Consider the following 25,221-nt stretch of genomic DNA (forward strand, 5'->3'; position numbering starts at 1 on the left):
GACTTGTTTAGTAACTTTAAATTTAAATGTTTATTTCTAAACTATTTCTCTATAAAAATTTCAAGAAACTTATAATAAATATAACACATTGTGTTAAAAAATTCACCTTTTCTTTGCTTCTTTGTAAGGAATGACTTTCATAAACCATTTTGTTTTCGTTACTATTCTTTTCTTTCTAGAAAAAGCAGTGAGAGTCCACCCTTAGGGGTTGATAATATTCATCTTTGGGAACTGAAACTCTTCAAGGCAAAGCCCAAGTAAGTGATTGTATAATTTACAATAAAAAGCAAACTCTGTTCTTCACAAGGTTTACTGGGGAAATTGTCTTACTATAGTTCAAAATATTGGGGTAATTACTCAGGGATAAATGGTTTCTAGTATGAGTACAGTCATACTTGATCAGAGAATATGTTAATAGATCAAGGGACAACATATCCATCAATCAAGGAAGTTACTGGGAAACTATAGGAAATTTTAAACACAGAAAAATAGCACAAGAACTACTATCTTTTTTAGCAAGGCAAATATTTCCCCACCCCCATGATATGTGCATATATTCTACTTAGTTTCCATTCATATCTATATATGTGTATGTACACACACACGTCTCTAGGGGATCTGAGAAGTAAAAGGAAGTGAATATTGTTTGCCATTTCATTACATAGGTATATATATTTCACTTTGTCCTTCCAACAAATCTATGAAAGCAAGTAAATTATAACTGAAAAGTGACAACCAAAGGCACCAACTAAGAAGTAGGAAGGACTTATATCCACATTCACAGAATTTCAGATTGTTAAAGCTGTAAGTTACATTAGAAATTGTCTAATTCAATCCCTTCATTTTGACAGATGAGGAAACTGAGACTCAGATAATTGACCAATTGGTTGGTTTTCCTGAATTACCCTCTCTTTTCATTTTTTTTTTCATCTTCTCAATGTTCTTCATTACAGGATATGGTTCTCCAGGAAGGGTAGGAAATGATGATAACATAAAAGCAAAAAACACCAAACTTTTAAAAAAAAATAAATACAACAAACCTAAAATGATGATCACTTCTGACAGCAAGGTTACCTGAATTATCTCTGCAGAAAAATTAAATCAGAAAAATCAGTTAAATCAGAAATTCAGGCCATCAACAAACTTTGGCATCTTTATTCTTTGTATGAGCTCAAGACCACCCGTGCAGGGTAGAGTATCTCACAAGCCTAGGTAAAGACTTGAAGAGCAGGTATATATATGTGAGAACAAGCCCCAAATCAGCCATGAGATGAGTTAAATTCTCTCCCTATTTCTCTTTCTTTCTCCTTTGCTCCTATCAACCAATTACAATGTTTAGAAATTCCAAAACATAGATCTGGGTGGTGGTTGGTAGCATGGAGTGGGGGCTGCTGAATAACATCTTTGTTCCCTACCAATCATTACCCAGAAACTCCCCAAAAACAAGAACACATCTGTAATCCACCTCAAAAAAGAGAATTTCCCCATAAGAAAGGGGAAAGTTACAAAGCTATCTTTGGAACTGCTCCATTAACAGCTTGTTCTCTTAAGCCTTCCAGCTCTGGTCCTCCTAAGGTTGTAATCAGTTCTACAGCAATTATTTGCAAACTTTTTGGACTCAGCACCCTATAACTTCCTTAAAACATATTAAGGACTTCAAAGAACTTTTGTTTATTGGTATTACATCTGTCTTATCAATATTTGCCATGCTAGAAATGAAAATGGATACATTTTTTAAAATATTCATTTAAAAATAACAATTATAAATCTATTTACATATCAACATAAATGACATACTTTATGAAAATTACTGTCTTCCAAAACAAACAAATTTAGTGAGAAGAGCTGCATTATTTTTATATATTTTTACAAATCTTTTTAATGTCTAGCTTAATAGAAGACAGCTTGATTCTGATATCTGCATCTATATTCAATCTATTGCAATATGTTGTTTTGGTTGAAGTATATGAAGAAAATCTGGCCTCATTCAGATATGTATTTAGGAAAGGGAAGAGAATTTTGACCGACAAACAATGTTTCAGTATTTTTATGACAACAGTTTTGACCTTGTGGACTCCCTGAAATGATCCTGGAGACCCTCAGGGACTTGGATTTTACTTTTATAATTGCTGATCTACAGAAAAATCTTTAATAAATTTCATTTGAAAACTTAAATCTTCTGTGTAAGTTTTTTTTCTTTTTTCCTTTTCTTGAACATATGCTAAATTACCACATAATCACTCATTTGGAGTGAGAATATAGCCAAATGTAGGAATTGAAGTAGGAAAAATTGATCAAGTCTTTTCATTTTAAAATTCCTACAACTCACACAGAGAGCCCTCATTCAAATTCTGCAGTAAATAGGCCCAGTTCATTACCTTATGAGGTGGCACATTCCATTCACTAGCAAACTCAGCTCATTCACAGATCATTCATTCCATTTGCTCATCTTCAAAACCAAATTTGAACATTTTACCATAGACTTCCAGACCACAGGCCTTATACTCTCACCTCTTTTCTAGTACTACTTTGTATCTATCTAGACTTTCCCAGATACCTGACAGAAGATCCAAACTTTTAAAGTGGGTGCCATTTCCTTCTCCAGCTCTTTTTTTACAGATGAAGAAACTGAGGCAAACAGAATAAAGTAACTTTCCCAGGGTCACATAACTAGTAAATATCTGAGGTTAGATTTGAAATCAGGACTCCAGGCCAGTGCTCTATCCACTGTCCTGAGTCCACAAAACACCAACTATTAGGTCATCAGTTATTTTTTGGTTCCAAAAAGATCTTATCAAACCAAAATTTAACCCACTAAACCCCTCATTTAACCAAAAATGTAAAGACTCATTTTATTTTAAGGAGAAAGAATCAAGGCAGCTAGGTGGTACAGTAGACAGAGCCCCAAATCTGTAGTCAGGAAGACCTGAATCCAAATCCAGACTCTTGGTAACTGGATTCCACTAAGTTTATTGGTACCCCTAGCTCACTAAGGGTACTCTTATTACCTATATGACCCTGAACATGTCACTTAATCTCTTCCACTTGCCTCAGTTTTCCCATGTATAACATAAGGTTAGTAATGATACCCACCTCCCAAGGTTGTCATAAAGATCAAAAAAGTTAAGCACAGTGCCAGGCACACAATAAATAATATATAAATATTAGCTGTTATTAAGTGACAAGAAAAAGGATCATATTCGAGATAATGGAATCAACCTATAGGGAGAAAGAGGAAGAGAAAGAAAAGGAGGAAGAAATGGAAGAGGAGGAAGAGGAGGAAGAGAAGAAGAAAAAGGACAAGGAGAAGGACAAAGAGGAAGAGAAAGAGGAGGAGGAGGAGGAGGAAGATGAAGAGGAAGAGGAGGAGAAGAAAAAGAATAAGAAGAAAGACAAGGAGAAGGAGAAGGAAGAGGAGGAGGAAGAGGAGGAGGAGAAGGAGAAGGAGGAAGAGGAAGAGAAGGAAGAGGAGGAGGAGGAGAAGGAGAAGGAGGAAGAGAAAGAGAAAGAGAAGGAAGAGGAGGAAGAGGAGGAGAAGGAGGAAGAGGAAGAGGAGGAGGAAGAGGAAGAGAAGGAGGAGGAGGTGGAGGAAGTCTTTTAGATCAAATAGCTAATATTCATTTAGTACTTTAAGGTTTCCAAGTCCAGCACTATACCTACTATAGCACCAAGCTAGTAGTACCTAGTATCTGGTCATGAATCCCCATTTAACCAAGATTTTTTAAAATTCACCTTTTTTTTAAGGAGAAAGAAGAAAAATGACAATAACCCACACCCTCTGAGTCCAAATGTAGCTTTCCATCAGACCACACTGGTTATCCCTCTCTGGGAGGCCTTCCAGCTGTGCTGATTGCTTATATAACATGTCTCAGATGATGAACTCCACCTCTATAGTGGCCACTATCCAGTCTTACATTCTTGTGTTTGTGTGTGTGTGTGTGTGTTGACTTTTGGGCTGCTGTCCTGGGCACTGGTCTTGGGAAATGTATTTTATTCTTTGTGATTTTTGAGAGAAACTACAGAACCAAGCTGGGCTTATATGAACTCTTTGGTTTATATGTCGACATTAAGGCAACAAGGATTTGGGAGAGGGTTCAGAATAAAATTATAGGGATTACAATCCACTGGAAAGAAGGGAGTTTAGGCTGATGTGATGAGACTCAGGCCTAAAAAGTAGGTTCTAAGGCTCTACCTAAACTTAAATGGAATGACAGGAGAAAAAGAATTATATTCATCTTTAATACCACACAATCAGAACTGATATTCATAATGCGACCTAGAGGCAAAACTGCCTGCAAGATATTCAGCTCTCATATTCAATAAACCTTACTAGAGTATGAAAAGTTATTTATGTATTATGTTATCTTGTTTTTTATTGCTATTTTGTTTTTATAGTATCTTCATTTTCAAAAATATCTCTCCCCCTTCTATTCAGAAGCTACTAATCTCTTATTTTTTAAAAAAGTAAAGATTGTTTAAATTGATTCAACAAAGCATACAAATCATTTATGTCTCACAGTGCATGCAATATCCCCTACCCATAGTCTCTTATCTCTACAGATTCATATATTTTATTTTTTAAATTCAATTTTATCTAGTCCGAATTCTCTCCCTTCTACCTCATACTTTCCCCACAGTGAGAAAGAAAAAAACTCAAAACCTATTATAAAAATGTATCATCAAAAAAAAATAATAATATGTTGCTGCATTGGCTATATTTTTTTTAAATTAACATAAGCCTCAAAATTTGTACTTTAAGTCTATTACCTTTCAATCTACTCAAGAATTGTAATTGGTCATTGTTTTTACTATGAAATATCACATACTTTCTTTGAGTTTTTAACTCTTCTGACTTCACTATTTCTGATTATCTCATATAGTCATTGGCTTCTATTTGATCAAGTCTAATTTTCAGGGATTGTGTTGCCTGAGAAAAGTTTCTGTGCCCATTGTGTCAAGCTGTTCATTCCCTTCTAATTCTTTTTTTTTTTCACAGTTCTCATTTCTTTTCCAAATTTTTCCTCTATCATTCCCATTTCACTGACAAAAATATGTTTCTTTTAAAACTCTTGCTTCAACTCTTCCAGAAATTCTGGTTGAATTTCTACCCAAACTTTGTTTTTCTTTAAGGTTTTGCTTGTAAATGTTTTTGGCATCATCCTTTGCTCCCAGGTGTCTTAAGTGTCTATCACCATAACATTTCTTTATAATGATATTCTTCTTTTGTTTGCTCATTCTTCCATCTACTTTTTAGATTTGTTGTTAAGGCTGGGCTTTGTACACTTTTGTAGGGAAGATATGGGGTGGTCATCTTCTTTTCTTAGGGTATTTAGTATCTTGTTGTTCCAGAAACTCAAGCTTAGAAGATTTCAGTGCTCCCAAAGTGGTCTGATACAGAACAAAATCTGATTTCTGCTCCTCCCTGATCTGAGTTCTGCAATTTCCTGGGATGGATTTGGATCTGAGCAACAGTAGACTGCTGTTGGGCTCAGTCACTGTAAACCATTTGGAAAGTTCTGTTGGATCAGAAGGATAGAACTTTGGTCTGGGAATCCTGCTCTGGTTATTGCTCTGAAGGGTTCCATCTGAACTTGAAGCTAGAAGTGATACCTTGTTCTGCTCTTTGGATACAGGTTCCCTCCTTACTTACCTTGAATCTGTGTCTTAGAACTAAATATTTGGTACTAAACTTGCCAATTTGCATCTGTCCCCATTATGGGGTCCTAGTATGGGCCTGGGACCTCTCCTTGCCTTAGAGCTGGGGTGCTCTGTGTGTTACCCACTCCACATTAGGTTCATCCCCAGTGTTCTCAGTCCTCTGTCTCCCTATGCTAACCTGGGCTGAGAAAAAATGATATTTATATACCATAAAGTGACACATACATATACCATAATTTGTTCAATTGATGGTCATTTCCTCAATTTGCCATTCTTTATCATTACAAAACAAGGTGCTATATTTTGTACATATAGGTCTTTTTTCCTCTTTGATCTCCTTAGTGTATAAATCTAGCAATGGCATCACTAGGGCAAAAGGTTTAATAGCTTTTTGGGCATGGTTCCAAATGACTTCCCAGAATAATATACCTGTTCTTCCACAGCCCCGATTGCATTTGTCATTTTCCCTTTTTTGTCAATTTAGCCAATCTAATGAGTTCGAGATAGTACCTCAAAGCTGTTTTAATTTGTATTTCTCTAATTATTCATTATTTAGAGCATTTTTTTCACATGGCTAATATTAATTGTTTGGATTTCTTCATGTGAAAATTATCTATTCATATCTCTTAGCAATCAGTTGGAGAATGGCTTATTTATTATATATTTGGAAGTCATGTTTTAGAAAGATGCTAAAACAGCAGTTTCTGTTGAATCCACGTCTATATAACCAAAAAAAAATTCCAGTTCACTAAATCAAAAATTGGGATAAAACAGCCTCTTCTATGTCTTTGAAATTGGCCTTTTTTTCTAATCTGTTGCCTATTAAATGCAACACAGGGAAAGATTGGCCGAGGAGGTTATTGATTTTCCATATTAGTTGGATTTGCATTTTTCTAATATTTACTAAAAAGAAAAAAAATTTCTCATGAACTATGGAATTTTACTGGTACTTGGTAAGAAGGGGAATTTCTAGACTATTTCAGTTTCACTTTTTTTTTTTTTTTCAAACCATGACAGCTCTATGGAGGAAAAGAAAATACATTTATTTCAATTTCTTTCAGTGGTTTCCCAAAATCTAAGAAAAATTCAAACTCTCTGTCCTTGAATTCAAGCCTTCCATTATTTCACTTCAACTGATATTTCCAAACTTTACATTGTACTATTCCTTGACTTAACTTTTATCACTCACACTCTTCTCTCTGCAATGTCCTTGCCTCTCCTTTCTGAAAATCCTATAGTTTCTCATCTAATTAAAGATCACATATAAGGCATTAGAGTGGAAAAAAAGTTGGCCTTGAGTTTAGGAACATCTGGGTTGTAGTCCCACTTCTGAGGTGTGCTGATCTCATTTCCCTCAGTAAACCTTTAAATTTTTGTGTACCCACCTGTCAGATTGGCTAAGATGACAGGAACAAATAATGATAAATGTTGGAGGGGATGTGGGGAAACTGGGACACTTATACATTGTTGGTGGAGTTGTGAAAGAATCCAGCCATTCTGGAGAGCAATCTGGAATTATGCCCAAAAAGCTATCAAACTGTGCATACCCTTTGACCCAGCAGCGCTACTACTGGGATTATATCCCAAAGAAATACTAAAGAGCGGAAAGAGACATATATGTGCCAAAATGTTTGTGGCAGCCATTTTTGTAGTAGCTAGAAACTGGAAGATGAATGAATATCCATCAGTTGGAGAATGGTTGGGTAAATTATGGTATATGAAGGTTATGGAATATTATTGTTCTGTAAGAAATGACCAGCAAGAGGAATACAGAGAGGCCTGGAGAGACTTACATCAACTGATGCTGAGTGAAATGAGCAGAACCAGAAGATCACTATACACTTCAACAACAATACTGTATGAGGATGTATTCTGATGGAAGTGGAAATCTTCAACATAAAGAAGAGCCAACTCACTTCCAGTTGATCAGTGATGGACAGAGGTAGATACACCCAGAGAAGAAACACTGGGAAGTGAATGTAAATTGTTAGCCCTAATATCTGTCTGCCCAGGTTGCATGTACCTTCGGAATCTAATGCTTATTGTGCAACAAGAAAATGATATTCACACACATGTATTGTATCTAGGCTATATTGTAACACATGTAAAATGTATGGGATTGCCTGTCATCGGGGGGGAGGGAATAGAGGGAGGGGGGGATAATTTGGAAAAATGAATACAAGGGATAATATTATAAAAAATATATATATAATAAAAAATTATTAATTAAAAAAAATTTTTTTGTGTACCAAGTGACTCTTAAATTGCAGTACAGGCACCAAACTGTCCTTGTGAAGGTGTTTCCTCACTGAGAATTCTATACTATTAAAATCATATCTGACTTTTTTTTTAAGAGAACTACTCCAAAGCAGAAATTGTCTTGCTTTTTCCATTTGAATCCACAAAGTTTAGTTCAATACTTTTGACACAATGAGTGCTTTCAAATGCACCTTTTTTTCCCTTCTTTCCTTCCTTCCTTCCTTCCTTCCTTCCTTCTTTCCTTCCTTCCTCCCTTCTTCCTCCCTTCCTTCTTTCTTTCCTTCCTTCCTTCCTCCCTTCCTTCAATAAAAAAATATGGTAATAATAATAGCTAACATTTGTATAATGTTTATTATGTACTAACTTGTCAAGTGCTTTTTTACAAATATTTCATTGGAGTCTGTGAATAATCTATGAGGTAGGTGCTGTTACTATCTTTATTTTACAAATAAGGAAAATGAATCAAACAGAGATTAAATGACCTATCTGGAGTCCCATAGCTAGTAAGTACCTAGGATTAAATTCAAATTAAGGTCCTTCTGACTCCAGAAGCACTTCACTGCCTGGCTGTTATAAAATCATAGGTTTTAAATCTGGAAAAGATCTAGTCTAATCTCTCTCTTCTCTTCTCTTCTCTTCTCTTCTCTTCTCTTCTCTTCTCTTCTCTTCTCTTCTCTTCTCTTCTCTTCTCTTCTCTTCTCTTCTCTTCTCTTCTCTTCTCTCTCTCTCTCTCTCTCCCCCTCTCTCTCTCCCTCTCTCTCTCTCCCTCTCTCTCTCTCCCTCTCTCTTTTTTAATGGGGAAGCTGAGGCCCAGAAAAGTCCAGGGACCCATTAAGCTACTGGCAGAGTTGAGGGTCTGAATTTACCTTCTGTAATTCTAAATTAATGCTCTTCTCTGTTAAATTACAAAATAGGTCCAGAATAATTTAGGGTGTTGAAATCCACTTCAATGATGTAAGAAGTTTTTTGCTCATTCCTTCATACACACACACACACACACACACACACACACACACACAAGCACACAGAGAGACAGACAATAAGAGAGAGAGAGTGAGAGAAAGAGAGCGCATTTTAAACATTTTTTGAGAACAAACCTTATCATAGGTCATCAAAAGTTGAGAAACATAATCAAAGAATCAAAGTTGAATGCTTCCTTAGAGACATCTGGCCTACTCCCGAGTAGGTTAGCTCATCAGGTGGTAATTAAAGATCAAAGAATCTCAGTTTTTTAGACAGGACCTTAGAATCTACCCAATCCTACTTATACTGTTGAATGAATAGACAGGAATATAACCCTAATAAACACATACTAGATGATCTCTTATCAGGGATATTATAGAGGGACCCACCTTCAAATAAGGATTGAATTAGATGCCCCATAAAGTTTAATTATGAATGCATACTTCTAATAGGGGCTTGCCAAATCTCTAATGGAATACTTCAAGTGATGAGAAGTTCAATGTAGTACAGACAGATGGTGTAATGGATAAAATGCTAAACCTGTAGTCAGGAAAGACCCAAATTCAAATCCAGCCCCGGATATGTCTTAGATTTGTAACCTAGGCAAGTTATTTAACTTCTATCTCAGTTGTGTCACATGTAAAATGGGGATAATAAGAGAACCTCTCTTCCAGGATTGTTGTAAGAATCATATGAGACAGAAAAGAAGGGAAAGGAAAGGGGATGGGACAATGGGAAATGAAAGAGAAAGAAAAGGGATGATGTGATTATAGTTGGGATTGGAAGGAATAAGCTAGAGCACCAGATTTCTCTTGTTTTGTATTCCTCAAGAGACCAGGCTATCCAAGTTCATAGAAGCTCTTCACATTAGAGTGATGGATTTTTCTAACCACAGTGACTCACAAGTGACAGAGGTTGCTTTTTATATTGTAGCATACAAACTGATAACATTACATACAAATTCCTGAAATGTTCCAGTAAAAGATTGGCTATATATCCATACCTGACAACAGAAATACACCATTAAGTACATACATGTTTCCTCAGGATTGGGACATAAAGCTGACTGGCTAAGAAAGTACTAAAGAAAGAAGGAAAATCATTATCTTCATGAGGATTTCTCTTCCCCACATGAGTGAGATTTCTCCTTTCCTGTTCACAACTTACTCATACATTATGTGCCAAAATAATTTTCACTAAGAGTTTACTTTTGTACCCACTTTCTATCTATCTGCTAGAAGAAAAGAGGAACTTGAAAAAGGAGAATGAAAAATGATCCTCAGCTTCAGGGACCATGAACTTGGGTATCCTTTTTTCTTCCCTTCTCCAAAACTCTCTTCCCTCCTCTAGTGAGAAGCATTGCCGGTGTTAGTGTTCTCCACAGAACTTCCAATGTGATTTTCATTAAGCACAAATCTATAAACTCCCATCTATTTTCAACATTACCCTTCCCAAACTCCATTCCAGTTCTGATCATCCTTTCCTTTAAATCATCTGGAATCTCCATTCATTAATTAAGAAACTTCCCTTCACTTGGTATCTTTTCCTCTTCTCTTCCTTCAATCTTCTGGCACTCAGAGACCTTGATTTCCTTCTGGCCACTCACCCACCCACCCTCCACCACCCTGAAAACACTGCCTCATTGCCCATTCTTTTGAGCACTGACTGCACCTTCTCTCCTGACTTAAGCAATAGTTCTTTAGGAGAAACAGGAATACTTCTTGCTCCTCACTGATACTTCTAAACTCTCCCATTGCTGCCATTACTTATCAATCTCTCATTTTTTTGTGGTTCACTCTATCCAATTTATCACACAATTCAGAGCTTATTGGCAAGTCCCAATGGCCTTCAGGTTACTCTCCTTTATTACGAGGTAGAGTACCTGCCTGTCTCATGCTCCATTCAAACTGTTTTATACTAAGGAACTCCAAAATACACATTAATGTCCCCTCAAAAAAACCCTAATTTCTTAATTCCTCAATCTCCCCAACTTTGATTAACTACAGACTCACATCCTTGATTTTGATATTACTCACAAGTATTTCACTGCTCCAATTTTAAAGCTCCAAAACTCCTTTATCATTCCATCCCTCCTATGACTTACCCTTCCTAAACATCTTCATTCTTCTTGTAAAATCTCAAATCTCTCTGTTCCTAGCTGTTCTCCCAGGCTATCACTCCGTACTAATTTCACTTTTTTCCCCTTTTCAGCTTACATCCTGTTGTCAAACAGTTGATGTCTATTCCACCATCTCCTTAAATCTCTTGCTCTCTTCTCTTATCCATGCTCAGGCCTTGATAAACTCCAACTCTGGATGACTCCCATCATCTGCCTCCTCTACTCCCACTCACATTCTGTTAAACAAAGCTGGAAAAAAAAGTCACACAAGGGAGCCAACTGAGCCCACTACAAATTTATGTTATCTAATCTCAACTGGACCCACTTTTCAGGGAGGCTTATTTTTTTTTTTTTTACTCCTTCTTAATTGATTAGCTATGCAACACCTCAAGGATATTCCAAATCTCTTTTTGCTCCTTCTGCCTTTCCACCAAGTCCTCCTTTACCTGCTAAGTTGAGGATCTTAGTTTATACTTTACTAACAAAAAAGAAAAGTCCTTATTATTCTCTCCTCCTTTGCTTCAATTCCATGATGACAAGGTGACACTTTATCTCACTAAAGCCCTTTGATTGCTTTCCATCCTGTCTTCTTTACAAGAAGAGAGAGGAGGCTCTCTCCTTCCCTCTCTCCTTCTTTCCACCTCCTGGATTCCATGGCTTTCTTCAAGTCTCAATTTAAAAAAATATCCCACCTTCTATCATCCCACCTTGTTACCCCTAAATGTAAGAGCTTTTCATCTGTTGTTTGTTTCCAATTTATCCTGTATATAAAAACTGTTTGTACATGTTTATTGTTTAAAGGTTGTCTCTCCATTATATTGTGAACTTTCAAAGAGCAGATAGTAATTTTCTGCCTTTTATCATGTGGTTTTTAAAAGTCAATTCATATTTGTTAATTAAAGCAAAATATATTATCTACTTTTCTGCCTTGGTACTTAGCAAGTACCAAGTACTTAGTACTTAGTAGAGGAATACTGAAAATGATTTAATCTTTTTTTTTTTTTTTGCTGAGGGATTAAGTGACTTGCCCAGAGTCACACAGCTAGGAAGTATAAAGTGTCTGAGGCCAAATTTGAACTCAGGTCTTGGGGCTTTATCCACTACACCAACTAGCTGCCCCTGATTTAATCTTTTCTTAAAGATTCAAGTTCATCCTGACGATCCCAGGGATTCTTGAGGTGCTATTGCTCTTACTTAATGGTCCTTGTCTCCTCCACTTTTATACTTCTTTTCCTTCCCATCTTTAGTCAACTCATTTTTCTCTGGCTGCAGCTGCTTCAAATTAGCTACCTATTACCCAAGGATCTGAGCAATAAAAACAATAGCTTAAGTACAGCATACTCTTGTCCCAGACTACATGAACTTTGTGACAACTTTTTACAGCCCAAAAACCCTTTCACTTTTTTCTATGTTCCAGATGATTGAGATTACCGGAAACCTAACTCTTAGATTACTAGACCATTACATGATTAATTTCCTTTAACTGATTCTCAAGATGAACAAAGATTTTTTTCAAAAGATATCTAGTGAACTAGATTAAATGGTAAAAGGGCATGTATGTTTTCTAAAACTATTATATTGAAACATCAAGAAAATCTCTGGACTAACATTTTATTCAATGTGCAACATTGCACATTAGATAGTATAACACTCTCCTCACTCAGAAAAAAATGTCATTTAGAGTTTTACTTAGTCTTTTTATTTAAAATTAATTTTCTCTGAAGAGCTTGAGACCTTTGGAGTTAACTACAGATATCTGAGGAAGGTACAGAGGAAAGAGCCCTAACTAAGGTAAGTGACAATCTGTTTGCCTCATTTTCTGCATGGAAATAAGAAAAGCACCTCCCTCTGAGTCATTGTGAGGATCAAATGAGATAATAATTTTAAATTTTAAATAAATTTTAAATTTATTTAATAAAAATAAAATTTGAATTTAAAAAAATAATAAATTTTTAAATAAATAAATAAATAGATTTAAAATACAAAAATAAATTTAAATTTTACATTTTAAAGCACTTAGTGCCTAGAACCCAGTAAACACTTGAAAAATTCTTATATCCTCCCTTCTTTTTTTACCTTGGAGTGTCACAAAACTGCTGCCTTAGATTTCTGGCTTTACAATTTAGAATTAGGATCAAAAGAGTTAGAAAGGACTTATGCTATAGTAAAAGGCCTGTAAAACATTTCTAATCATCCAGTCCCCTCTTGAAGACTTCCAGTGATGGGAAATTTAATGCCTTTGAGGGCAGCTCAGTGTATATATCACAATTATGGAAGCTTTTTCACATTAAACTACTTCCCTATAACTTCTGACCATTAATTCTGGAACAACATAGGATAAGTCTCATCCCTTCCTACAGCAACCCTTTCAATATTTAAAAACAAAAATTACATCTCTTTTAAGTCATCTCTTAACCAAATATTTTCCTTTTTTTAAAAGGATGGCATGGCCTTAAAGCCTTGACTATCCTGGTCACCCTTCTCTGAGCACACTTCAGCCTGTCAGCATTCAAGAGCTGAGCACAGTACTCCAGATGTCCTCTGATTAGAGAAGAGTAAAAAGGAATCATCACCTCCCTCCATCTACACATTGTTCTTAAAGTAATCTAAGATTACAATAGCTTTCTTAGCTGCCATAACATACATAACCAGTGTTTTATCCCACCTTGTCTGTACATAACTGTCTCCTAGACTAGACTGTCAGCTCTTTGAAGGCAGTCTGTCTTTTGCCTTTCTTTGTATCCCCAGCACTTAGCACAATGCCTGACCACAAAATAGACTCCAGATAAATATGGATTGATTAACTGACTGGAGGCAGATTTTTGTGAAGTAAACTATTTTTTTTAGTCACTTCTCTCTCATTTTGACACTAGCAGAACTGATTTTTTTTACCCTTTTAACAATCTTGCTCTACTTTACTCTGACACCTCTAGTATTTTAAGATAACCAGAACTTTACATCCATTATCTCATTTGCATCTCACAAAAACCTTGTGAAACTCCTGCTTACAAGTATTACTATTTCCATTTTACAGATGAGTAAAGACCCTCAGAGAATTATAGTGGCTGGACTTACAGCTACAGTTAGTAAGTGTCAAAAATCAGATCTGAACCCAAGTTTTACTGACTGCACATTCAACCCTTTATGTCATGATGCCCCAAGAACGACCTGTGACTTGACTAAGGCTACATAGGTAATGACAGGTAATGTATATATTGTTTATACACACACACACACACACACACACACACACACACACACACACACACACACATATATATATATATATATATAATGTCCTTGGAAGAACTCTCTAAGGTTAATATGGGAAAAACCATCTTTGAAGGCAATCCTATTGCATTTTTGGACACCTATAACTTTCTCATGTTAAATAAACTTCCTGTATTATCTAGTAATTAATTTTCATTCTACCTTCTGGACCAAACAGGATAAAAGCAATCCTTCTTTCCTAACCCTCTTGATATTTAAAGACAAAGGTTTTACTGATGAGGAAACTAAGGCTAAACTAAATTAAGTCACTGACCTGGAGCTCCAAGTACCTCAAACAGAATTTGTATCCAGGTCTCCCTTATTCCAAGCATCTTTTCCACTAAGCTGTTTGCTACTAATCACATTCTAGTATAAAAGGAAAAAAATACACACGCACATACACACACCTATAATATATATTTACATACATATATATATAATGGCAACTAGGTGGCACAGTGAATAAAGTGCCAGGCCTGGAGTTAGGAAAACATCTTCCTGAGTTCCAATTTGGCCAAAGATATTTACTAGCTGTATGATCTCAGGCAAGTTTCACCCTGTTTGCCTCTGTTTCCTCATCTGTGAAATGAGATAGAAAAGGAAATGGCAAATCACTCCAGTATCTGCCAATAATACATCTGACCTAAATATAAAATGAACAAATATAAATATATGTAAAGTAGTTCAAGACAAAGTAGTATGAGAGACAGGGTATTAGTGGTTGAGGGAACCAGGAAGGGTATCATGCAGAAGATGGTGCTCAAGCTGCATCTTTTTTTTTAACTTCATTTTTTTAATTATTGTTTTTTTTCTGGTTATACATGTACATTAATTTTTTAAATACACATTTCTTTATGAATCATTTTGGGAGAGAAAAATCAGAACAAAAGGAAAAAACTATAAGAGAAAAAAAATTAGAAGAACCCAAGCTGCATCTTTAAAGAAAAGAGGGACTCTGTGAGATGGAGATAAGCAGGGAGAGCACTGCAGGCAAGTAGAACAGCCAGTTCGTGGAAAGTCACCAAGACAGAAGATGGAATATGGGAGGAAGAGAGAGGAGGCCAGATTGGCAGAATCACAAAGTACAGGAGAGAGAGTGATGTCCCATGAATCTGGAAAGGTAGCAGGTTGCAAAGGGTTTTAGAAGCTAAAACAGAGGAGTTTCTATGTTATCCCAGAGCCAATAGCATAAGCTTCAAATTTGGTGTTTCAATACCAAGGTGATAAAAACTAGTGCTTTCATGACCATTTATTTCCTCTGCTGCTTCTAGTGTCCTCTGGACTGAATGGGGAGGGTTTCAGAAGGTTTACTGCAAAGGACTGCATTCGCATAGAGAGATGCATTTTAATTCGCTGACATCAGCAGAAGGGCATATCTCCATTTGGATAGCAGGAGGTGGCCACAACATATTGGCAGGTCAAACTGCCAGGGGCCAGCAGCTCTATTCCTTTATTGGGATCTGAATAGGATATAATATCTAAGCAAGTATTTGACTTCAGCACACATCTGGATAACAATTTTTTCAGAGTGATTAAATCATTCCACCTCTTCTAATCCTGAGTTCTGTGACATGTAAAATAAGACCAAATGATCTTAAAGTCCCTTCCAGAGTCATAGGAGAAGCAGCAATCAGGGTTTTGTTTTGGGATAGCAAATTAACAAGGCTCTGGCAGCAATTTAGATTTTTCAGGAATATAGAAACTCTCGAGCTTGGCATCTAGCTAACAGAATAATTGGGTAAGAATTATCAGATGGAAGGAGGGGTGAGGAAACTGGTAGGTTCAGTCACAGCTGGGTCACTTCTTCACCCTCCAGATTTGAAGAAGGGATCTCTTTCTATGTTTCCCAGAGATGGATCTGTGGTTCTTGCCCTACACACAAAAATGTCTAGTTATAACTCTAAATCTGATGATTCTATAAGAAGGGAGGCACGATGGTAAAGCAAAAAGAGGAATGGATTTGTAATTAAATGATCTGGGTTCAAATGCTAACTGCCATTTCCTTCCAGCAACAGTATATGGAAACTACTTAATGTCTTTGGGCTTCAATTCTTCATTTGCGAAATGAGGGGATTTTTTTACTAGATGGCCTCCAAGTTCTTTCCAGCTCTTAATCTATGATCCTATAATATAGTACACCTGAGGTTAATCTCTTTATCCTACTTTGCTGATGAAAAATGTTGATATAGAGAAAGGCCTCATTAAATCTTATTGTATTTATACAAAGGTCACAGGAAAATAAGCAAAAAAAAAATTCACAAACTAGGTATATACCTTTCTCAAAACTAATGGTCCTTCAGCCAGCAATTTTCAGAAATCACATGAGTTTATAGTGTATGAAACTAATTAAAGAGAGCTGACAAAGAATAAGAAATTAAAATACAATTAATGGTGAGCAAAAATTATTTCAGTGAAATATGTATGATATACACACATATATTTTCTTTTGGACCAGAAAGCAACTTCCTCTACTAACACAAATAACAAAACTTTTCTCCCTTAGAAAGTAATCTGAAGAACTCAGAGGTGAAAAGACTTGAATACAGGGCACACAGCCAGTATATCTCCAAGATAGGATTTAAAGCCCAAATCATCTTATATCTTTTGTACCATTCTACATATCTCTATACCCCATCCCAAATCTCATCAAAAAGGGGGGAGGGAGGAGGGAAAAAGACAGGGAGGAGGAAAGAGAGGAGGAGAAGGAAGGGAGGGAAGGAGAGAAAAAAAGAAAGAGATATCTATTTACTTAATAGAATTTAGAGAATTGGGAAGCAATCTTAAAAATATAAATCTCCAAGCAAAACAAGGTACATCTAGGTAAATCCAAGCTTTCCACCTAATGGATCAAGAAGCTGTTACCTGGACCAAGTAAAGTAATTTGCCCAAGGTCACAAAGACACTCACAGAGCCTGGGAAAAAGCTCCAGTTTTCTGATCTGCCAACTAGTGCTTTTCTTACTATATCACACAGTCTACTAATGGAGAGAAAAAATTACTAAATAAAGGAAAAATTTCCCAGGAAAAATTTTTCAGAATCCCTCAGAATCTTCTTTCACTCTCTGGAGACAAATGTACAAATGTAACAAAATATTTTTTAAAAGAAAAATGGGCAATGTGATAATAGACTACATTTAGAGATTTTTTTTTAACTTTTTCATTTTTTTAACCCTCCTCATAAACTAATACCAAATAACAATGGACTTTCTTTTACTTTATCTATATCCATTTTAAATATCTTCATCAGTTCCCTCTTCCAAGGGCATCATTTCACAGGCTGCTGAAATCTGGCTACCATGAAGTTAGCTATCACTTACAGTTATCCAAACCACTGCTTGTTATGCTTCACTTCATTTTTCACTTATTCATTTATTTTCATCATATTTATAAGACTATGGGCCCTAGGATAGCCACTGGTACCTTACATTAATCTCATTTGGTTTGCTATTTCCTCTTAGTTTTCATAGGCATGAGATCTCTGAGAAAGAGATCTCTTAGACTCAAGGAATATTGGAAACCTAACTGAACAAGATTATGACTGGTCCTTGTAAATGTCCCTTAAGTCCATGTTCAGGAGTGAATTCTCACATAGAGATAGCTTGTCTGATATAGTCATTGGGACATTCATTCTTATTCATTCTAGACTTGAAGAACTGTTTCTCAAGCAGTAGTGATTTTTTACAGTATAAGTTCCCTTTCCACGGATAGTCCTTCAGATACAGTACTATGGCTGAAAAAAAAAAATTTCCTCCAGTACTCAATCTTCTTGTGTTGAGGCTCCTCATCCTAAGAATCTTTCTGGCTCTGTAGCATCTTCAAAGACTTGACTATGTCTTGAAGAACACAACTTCATCTTGATACCATGAGGAAGTATCAGAAGAGGGCTTTAGTAGAGATTTGAGTATCTAACTCTTGAAATGAGTTTTAATGTACTTCTCAACCTCTCTGGTTTCATGGGTAGTTTCTAATGAGATTGATGCTTAGTTTAATTCGCTTAACTAACCAGAGGCTACCTGGCACTTATTTAACAGGACAGAGAGCCTTTATAACTTTAGAAGGATTTTCTAATTCAATTTCATTTTACAGATGAAAAAACTGAAGAAAGGCAATATTAAATGTGTCTTTTTTTCAGTTATCTGACCTTTCAATTAGATTCAAATAGCCCCAAATAGTTTAATTGATGTCTCTAAAGAATTGTATTTCCCAATGGAAGAAATAATACATGCACCCAAATAACAATAATACAAAATTGTACATGTTATATATCATATGGTGGTACAAAACAAAGTTATATAAAAGTTCAAAGAAGAGAACATGAGTGAAACTAGGAGAATCAGAGAAGGATTACTGGAAAAAAGTGGCCTTTGGGATTTGCTTTGAAGATGGGGAAGAATTAAGACCAAGATCCATTCCTCAGAGGATAAGAGGTCGAAAAAACATAATCTTCACAAGAAGACTTGTAAATTAATTCAATTACATGAAATAGTCTTCTAGATTACTAATAAAAACACAAATATAAATTAAATTAATTCAGAGGTTTTCCTCCCCACTTAAATATCAAAAAAGAAAAAAAAAAAGATATAAACAGCCAATTTATCTAAAGGAAGATAGGAACACTAACACACTTGATAGAACTATGGAATTGAACCACATATTTTGGAAAAATTATTTAGAATTAGGAAAGAAGAGTCACTAAACTATTTATATTTTTGATCCCCTAATGAATATGTAGCCCAAAGAGATAAAAGACAAATAAAAATGTTTGTATATATACACACACATATATGTGTGGGTACATAAATAATCACAAAAGCAAAAACAAAAAGTATGGGGGAAACAAAGTAGTAAGTGGGTAACCACTGATTGTGAAATGGCTGAATAGTCATATTTCCAGGCTTCTTATACCTTCATGACCATTCCCACATATCATATGATCCAATAACATTGGCATTACCTTCTTGTTATTCCTTTTATAAGATACTCCATCTTCCTACTCTGGGCATTTTCATTCATCACTGATGTCCTCATTCCTGGAACTCTTTTCCTTCTCATTTCTAAAATGAGATCTTCTTTAGATCTAGCTTCCTCCAAATCTCACCTTCTTCAGGAAGTCATTCCTGATTCCCCCTGAATTCTTATACTTCTCCCTTGTTGATTATTTCTAATTTATCCTGTATATATTTTATCTGTACAAAGTTGTTTTCATGTTGTCTCACTCATTAGACTGTGAGCTCTTTTGAGAGTAGGGACTCTCTTTTACCTTACTTTGTATCCCCAGTGCTTAGTCTGTCACATAGTAGCATAAATGCTTTATTGACTTACTAACTGAAAACAAATTAAATTGTAATCAACTAACATCACACACACACACACACACACACGTGTGTGTGTGGGGGGGACATGGCAAGAAGGACCTTCCAAATGAATAGAATACCATGAATAAAGATAAGAAGATAATATATAAGGAAGTCTTTAGAAAGAACTAATTTTAGGACCTATCACATTTTTAGGGCAGTAACAGGAGCCAAATCAGAAAGTAGGTTGGACCAGATTATGTTGGTATTGGTACTGGAATTATTATTACATTGGCATGCCAGATTAACTAAAGCAGGTAGAAATATGCCCCTTTTGTATATGGAAAAATGGGATCAGGGAATATTTCAGTAATTATTCAAGGACACCAGAATAGCTGCTAAACATAACAAGTCAAGCACTTCATTTCTGCCTTAGTTATCCTAGAGTGCTTAAATACTGCCTATTACTAACTAAATTCAGACAGTTAGCTAGAGTTGACAAAGTGTTTTGCATTTGTTCCTTTGATTCTCACAATAGTCCTGTGACATATGATCATCACTACACAGAAATACGGAGAGCAGTGAGAAGTGTCAGGTCTGATGACAGTTTCCAAACTCACCTGAAATACCAGCAGTGGCTGCTCTTAGAACACAACCGCTGTCTGGTTTCCAAACCTAACAGAATCAGTGCTGCAAAAGAATTCCTTTTTATAGCTCACATGAGATAGCTGTGTATAGTTACACAGTCCTTCCCTTCCTCAAAAAAGAAACAAAAGAAAAAGTGCAGCTACAAGACCCTGTACCTTACTGGAAAACAAAGGGCAGTTTGAATACATGTATCATTCTTCAGTAACTCAACAGGGAACAGGAAGGAAGGAAAAAGAAAATCTTCTCACCACTCATTCACTCACTAGAAAAAAGAAAATGGAATAACAAAAAAATATGAGTCGGAAACTGCTCTGAAGAATATTTATTCTTTGAAAATTACATGATAAATACTTATGAAGTGATTGTGTTAAAATCATCATGTCTAGGCTAATATAAACACACTGATGGAGAATGCCATTGTCCACAGAATGTTCTCTGGGATGTAACTCTGGAATGCCACCGATGTTCCCATCAAGGGACCAAAGTGTCGCCCAAGTCAACAGACCCAGAGCAGAACAATCATGAGGGTCACCTACAGCTTCCCTAGAGCCGAGTGGGAGACTGGGGAGCAGCACATTGCAAAATGGACATTGATGATTTTATATTTTTGTAGTACAGAAGGAAAGGCAAAAAGATGAGTAGTCAGACAGAGGGAAGGAGAAAGGATGGAAAGAAAGGGGGGTGAAAGGTGATGAAACAGGTGAGCAGGAGAAAAAGTAAAATTTAGAGTATAGAAAGGGAAGAGACAAACGTGAGAAGCTCCATACAAAAGTTGAGAGAGAAATCCAGAGAAACAGACAAGAGAAATAAAGGGGGTGAAAAGGCAACGCCATTCTAGAAATAGTAAAACTTTCCCAAATTTAAAAAGATACTCACTCCTGCCCACAACCCCTACACACACACACACACACACACACACACACACACACACACCCCGTCTTTATAAATCTGAATAGATTTTCCATTTGTTGCATCAGTCATAAATATTATATAACAAACCCTTTCAGCCCTGAAGGTATTTTGTGAAATGAATCCAATGTGGTTTTGAGAAAATGAAAACCAACTCTCCCCCCCCCCCCCCCCATCGATCCCACTGTGAAATTTCGGGGAATTTTTAAGAGTTAATGCTAGTCTAAAATGTAGAAATGTCTTGTCCTCTTGACATTCCAAAAAGGGGTGTGGTGGCCAACTCAAGTCATCCCTAGGGTTTACGACTTACGAAAAATCGTCCACTTCTGCTCTGGAACAAGCCAGTTGTTTATTTAAAGAAATATATTTATTAGGCTAGTACCCATAATGATTCCTACAAGAGCCAGTATCACAAAACTTAAATGATCTTTTGCCGGGTTAAATGGGTCAGGGGGGGAGGGGGGAGTGAAACCCGGCTTATTCGTCCGTTTACCTAAAACTGCGCTCGCTGCCTCATCCCTGTCCCTCCACACCAGTAAGTAACGGCAAATTAAGGTTAATAGCATTTGCAGCTATTCCGATCCCCACCATGCAAAGCGCAGCCAGGGCTTCCCTCATCCATCTGCACGCCAGATCCGTTACTTGTGCCTACTGGTCACTGCGACCGGGAACTGCTGGTTCTCACCTGGCAGCGGCGTGAAACTGTTCCAACGTAGATTCTCACACACAGACACACACACACACACACACACACACACAGGCGCACCACATCTCAGTCAGGGAGAACGGAACATCCTGAACAAAAATGCTGCTTCTCCCTTCGGAAGGGCCAGTGCCACCGACACGTGAACTACTTCTGCCTGGCACAGCGCTCGCCTCTAAGGACACTGTCACCTCCAGGGAGCAGAGGGGAGCAGAGCGGCTCCGCACGCAGCCCTAGAAGCCGCACAAAACTTCACCCACCCAGAGACAATCTCATCTCCGACAATGAGTTGGCCGCTTCCAACCTCGACATCAAAGCGTGCTAAAGTCGCAGTCACAGAAATGCATCCTCTTCATTTCTCGCCGCGCATCCTTCCCACTCAGAGAACTGTGCATGCAGGGGCCAGGGTTGCCTGAGGAGGACGGTGCAGACGCAGCTAACTCTGGCTCAGTCTCATTTCCCAAAAGCAGTTCTCTCCATCCTCCCCAACGCCCCTCCCCCATGCCCAAAGAGGGATGAGAAGTGGGGTCCCCTTGGGAGTGCGCAGCACCCGTCTTCTCCAGGAAGGTTACTGGAGTTGCTCTTCGCAATGGCCACATCGCTAGTGCATTTTTATGTTTCTCATCAGTGACTCCCCAACCCCGTCACTCCACCTCTCCCCAAAGAAAGAGATCAGAAGAAGGCACAAGTTGGTAGGAACCATTTCAATAAATCATTGCAACTCACCTGGTTTGGGATTTGTCCCCCCACCCCAGGCATAAACAGAAACAATGTGTGAGTGAAGCAATCACCCACACATGGGATGGTGCTGCGATGCCCCAGCTCCTATGTCCTAGAGTTGGAGTCAGTCCCCGCCAGGGCTCTAAGCTCAGCAAGAGCAAGCAGCAATAGCAGGAGGAGCAGCAAGCAGAAGGGGGATAGACCTTAGCACAATGAATGCAGTGGGGTTTTTTTCAATGACATCATCCCTCTGGCCAAAAGGCCCCAATAGCCATGCTCCAGACCAAGGCATTGTGGGAAAAGTAGTTCCACAGTCCTAGCTCAAGAGAGCGCTGGGTCAGCTGCTGGAACTACCATATCCGGCATGCATAGCAGCCGGGCGCACCCTGGGCTGACTGAGGGAGCGGGTGGCCTTGGCGGCCATGTTAGATCCGCACACACACGGAGGCAGCTGCGGAGCCGGGAGGATGACGGGGCCCAGTGAGCGAGCGAGGGTACGCCGTGGGTCGGGGGAAGAGACCGTGGGCTTAAGGGGAGAACTGGGCGGCTTGCCTAGGGCTTCCCGCCACTGAGGCCAAGTTCCTCAGGCCCCAAACTTGGGGCGGATAGTGATCGGGCCCGGTCCGGAACTCGGCGGGATGATCTTCTCACTTGGGCCCGGGGATCCAAGGATTAGGGTAGGCCTCGTTTCCCTACGAGAGGCTGGAGCGGCCTGATTCCAGGCCTTGTTGATTCCCGGGTTCGGGACGGGGATGGATCCGGAGGCCCCCTCCGTCAGCCAGGGAGAAGCGGGGGCGACTCCGTCCCCTTTCCGTCTCGAGGCCGCCTCCGCCCTGGCATGCCGCGCTTGCGGCCTCCGCTCTGCCCAGGTTCTTAGTGAGATGTTTATCTCCCCGGCTCCTGCTCCTCCCTCCCCCTTGGGAGGTTTCTGGGCCTTTCCACGAATTTTTTAATCTTATCTGGGATTCCTCCATTTCTCCCCTCCTTCAAAGGAGAGAAAAGAAAACAAAGAAGACTAAGAGACTACGATAGCCTTTGTACCACGGGATCAGGTTTGATCGGCGGCCAGCTAGATAGCGAAAGCCCTGCATTCGGGTGGGGTGGGGGAGGGGAAGATTGAGGTGTGTAATTGAGATACCCTCGGGCTCTTGCCTATCAGCAAATGGAGGCTGATTTGATTTATTCCTTTAGTAATGACGTAGGAGGGTAGCTGATTCGGTGGAGATTTTTCATCCATAATACCTGTTATTACAACGGGAAAGTAAATCTGAGAGGGAGGGAGGGCGTAGGCAGACTAGTGATGTAATATTTAATTCTCCACCTTTGAAAACTGTTCCAGGTTAAATTTAGGACTCCCAAATTCTGGTGACTGTTGGAGGGCCGATTTTGCTAAAAGATAATAGTAGAAACTAAAGTGAACTATGCTGAATTATCTTTTTCAGTTACATTATTAAAATCACTGTTTTTGTTCTTTTTCAGAGTTTGTCAGCACAATGGAAATGGAATGAAATTTCTTTTCATCTTAAGGGTTTCTGAACGAAGACCCATCTAATCTTTCTCTCCTTTATACTCCTATTCTAAAAAGACAAAAGCATTTTTGAATCAATAAAAGGGCATACTTTAGATCTTGGGAATAGCTGAATAAATAAAACGTATAATTGAGGTTATTTTTGGGAAATGAGATAAAGTGAGATTAAAAGTGAAAAGCTAGAAGAAAACATTTGGAAACTAACTAAAAGCTCTTTCTTTCAGATGTATGCAGTGATAAAACAGGTTGCCTTTTTAAAATGTCGAAATTTGGGGAACAACACAACGAATGGGCTTTTCTTTGGTCTCAAGCCTTGATGATCTCTTGGCATCATTTGTATATGTGATTTAAAAAAAAAAAAGGCTTTAAATGGGAATAACTTTGTACTACACATCTGGAAACATTTTTTTTCTAAAGTGATACTAGTAAGTAAAAAATGGTAAGTACGAGGAAAAAAATACATTTTGTTTTGTTTTTGCTTCTAAAACTGTTGAACTTTATTTCAAAATAATGTAAGTACTTTAAAAAAAATTTATGCATGTCTCTCGGTATGGCTCATTTCCTTATGGGCTTGAATTACCTGGAACCTTTCCTTGAACAGAAAAGATTTATTTCTTTACAGAAGAAATCTTCACTTCTGTTTGAGTTGCTTTTGAAGTCCTGGTTGGTGGAATGAAAAGACTAACACTAACTGCATTAAACAAGTTTACTTGTCAGACTGGTATGTGACTAAAAGAGGAGAATATAGTTCATTGTAGTTCGTAACATGATACATCTTACAGCAGTTTGAAATTTTTCCAGCCTTCACTAATGGACATGTGGGGTGTGACTATAAAATAATGAAACGCTACTGTATTTGTGAAGACAGTCATAAATGTTTTGTTGGTATCACAGCTAAAAGAAGCCATGATGAATTGCTTCATCTAATGTCTTTTTTGCCTTTGAAAAAGTGTTATGGTATACTTGTGGTAGTTTAACATCAATTACAATTGAGGAGACAATGAGACTGCTCCTTTGGGAAAAGCCATTGTTTACTGATGTCTGCTCTCTTGGGAAATTTCCTTTTGTGGCTGAGTTTTATATAAGTTAATTCTTCAAAACTGCTACTCCTTTCTTTCCTAATTTAGGACATAAGGACAATAGTTCAAAAT

The 25,221-nt window shown here is 37.7% G+C and overlaps 1 protein-coding gene across 2 annotated transcripts in view; it reads right to left on the reverse strand.

The window, feature by feature from the left end:
* Nucleotides 1-22,749, reverse strand: part of RAB30 (RAB30, member RAS oncogene family) — a 113,386-nt gene extending 90,637 nt beyond the window's left edge. Inside the window, exon 1 of one of the 2 annotated variants that reach the window (XM_074304570.1) lies at nucleotides 22,549-22,749. Coding sequence is in view for 1 of the 2 variants with exons in the window: in XM_074304569.1 (XP_074160670.1) it covers nucleotides 22,083-22,134 (52 nt within the window). In the remaining variant the exon portion in view is untranslated. Of the gene's footprint in view, nucleotides 1-22,082; nucleotides 22,519-22,548 lie in introns of those variants that run through there. The other variant, XM_074304569.1, reaches the window with a different exon arrangement.
* Between the last annotated feature and the right edge of the window lie 2,472 nt (nucleotides 22,750-25,221).

This window comes from Sminthopsis crassicaudata, chromosome 3 (genome assembly GCF_048593235.1).
Source record: "Sminthopsis crassicaudata isolate SCR6 chromosome 3, ASM4859323v1, whole genome shotgun sequence".
NCBI lineage: Eukaryota > Metazoa > Chordata > Mammalia > Dasyuromorphia > Dasyuridae > Sminthopsis > Sminthopsis crassicaudata.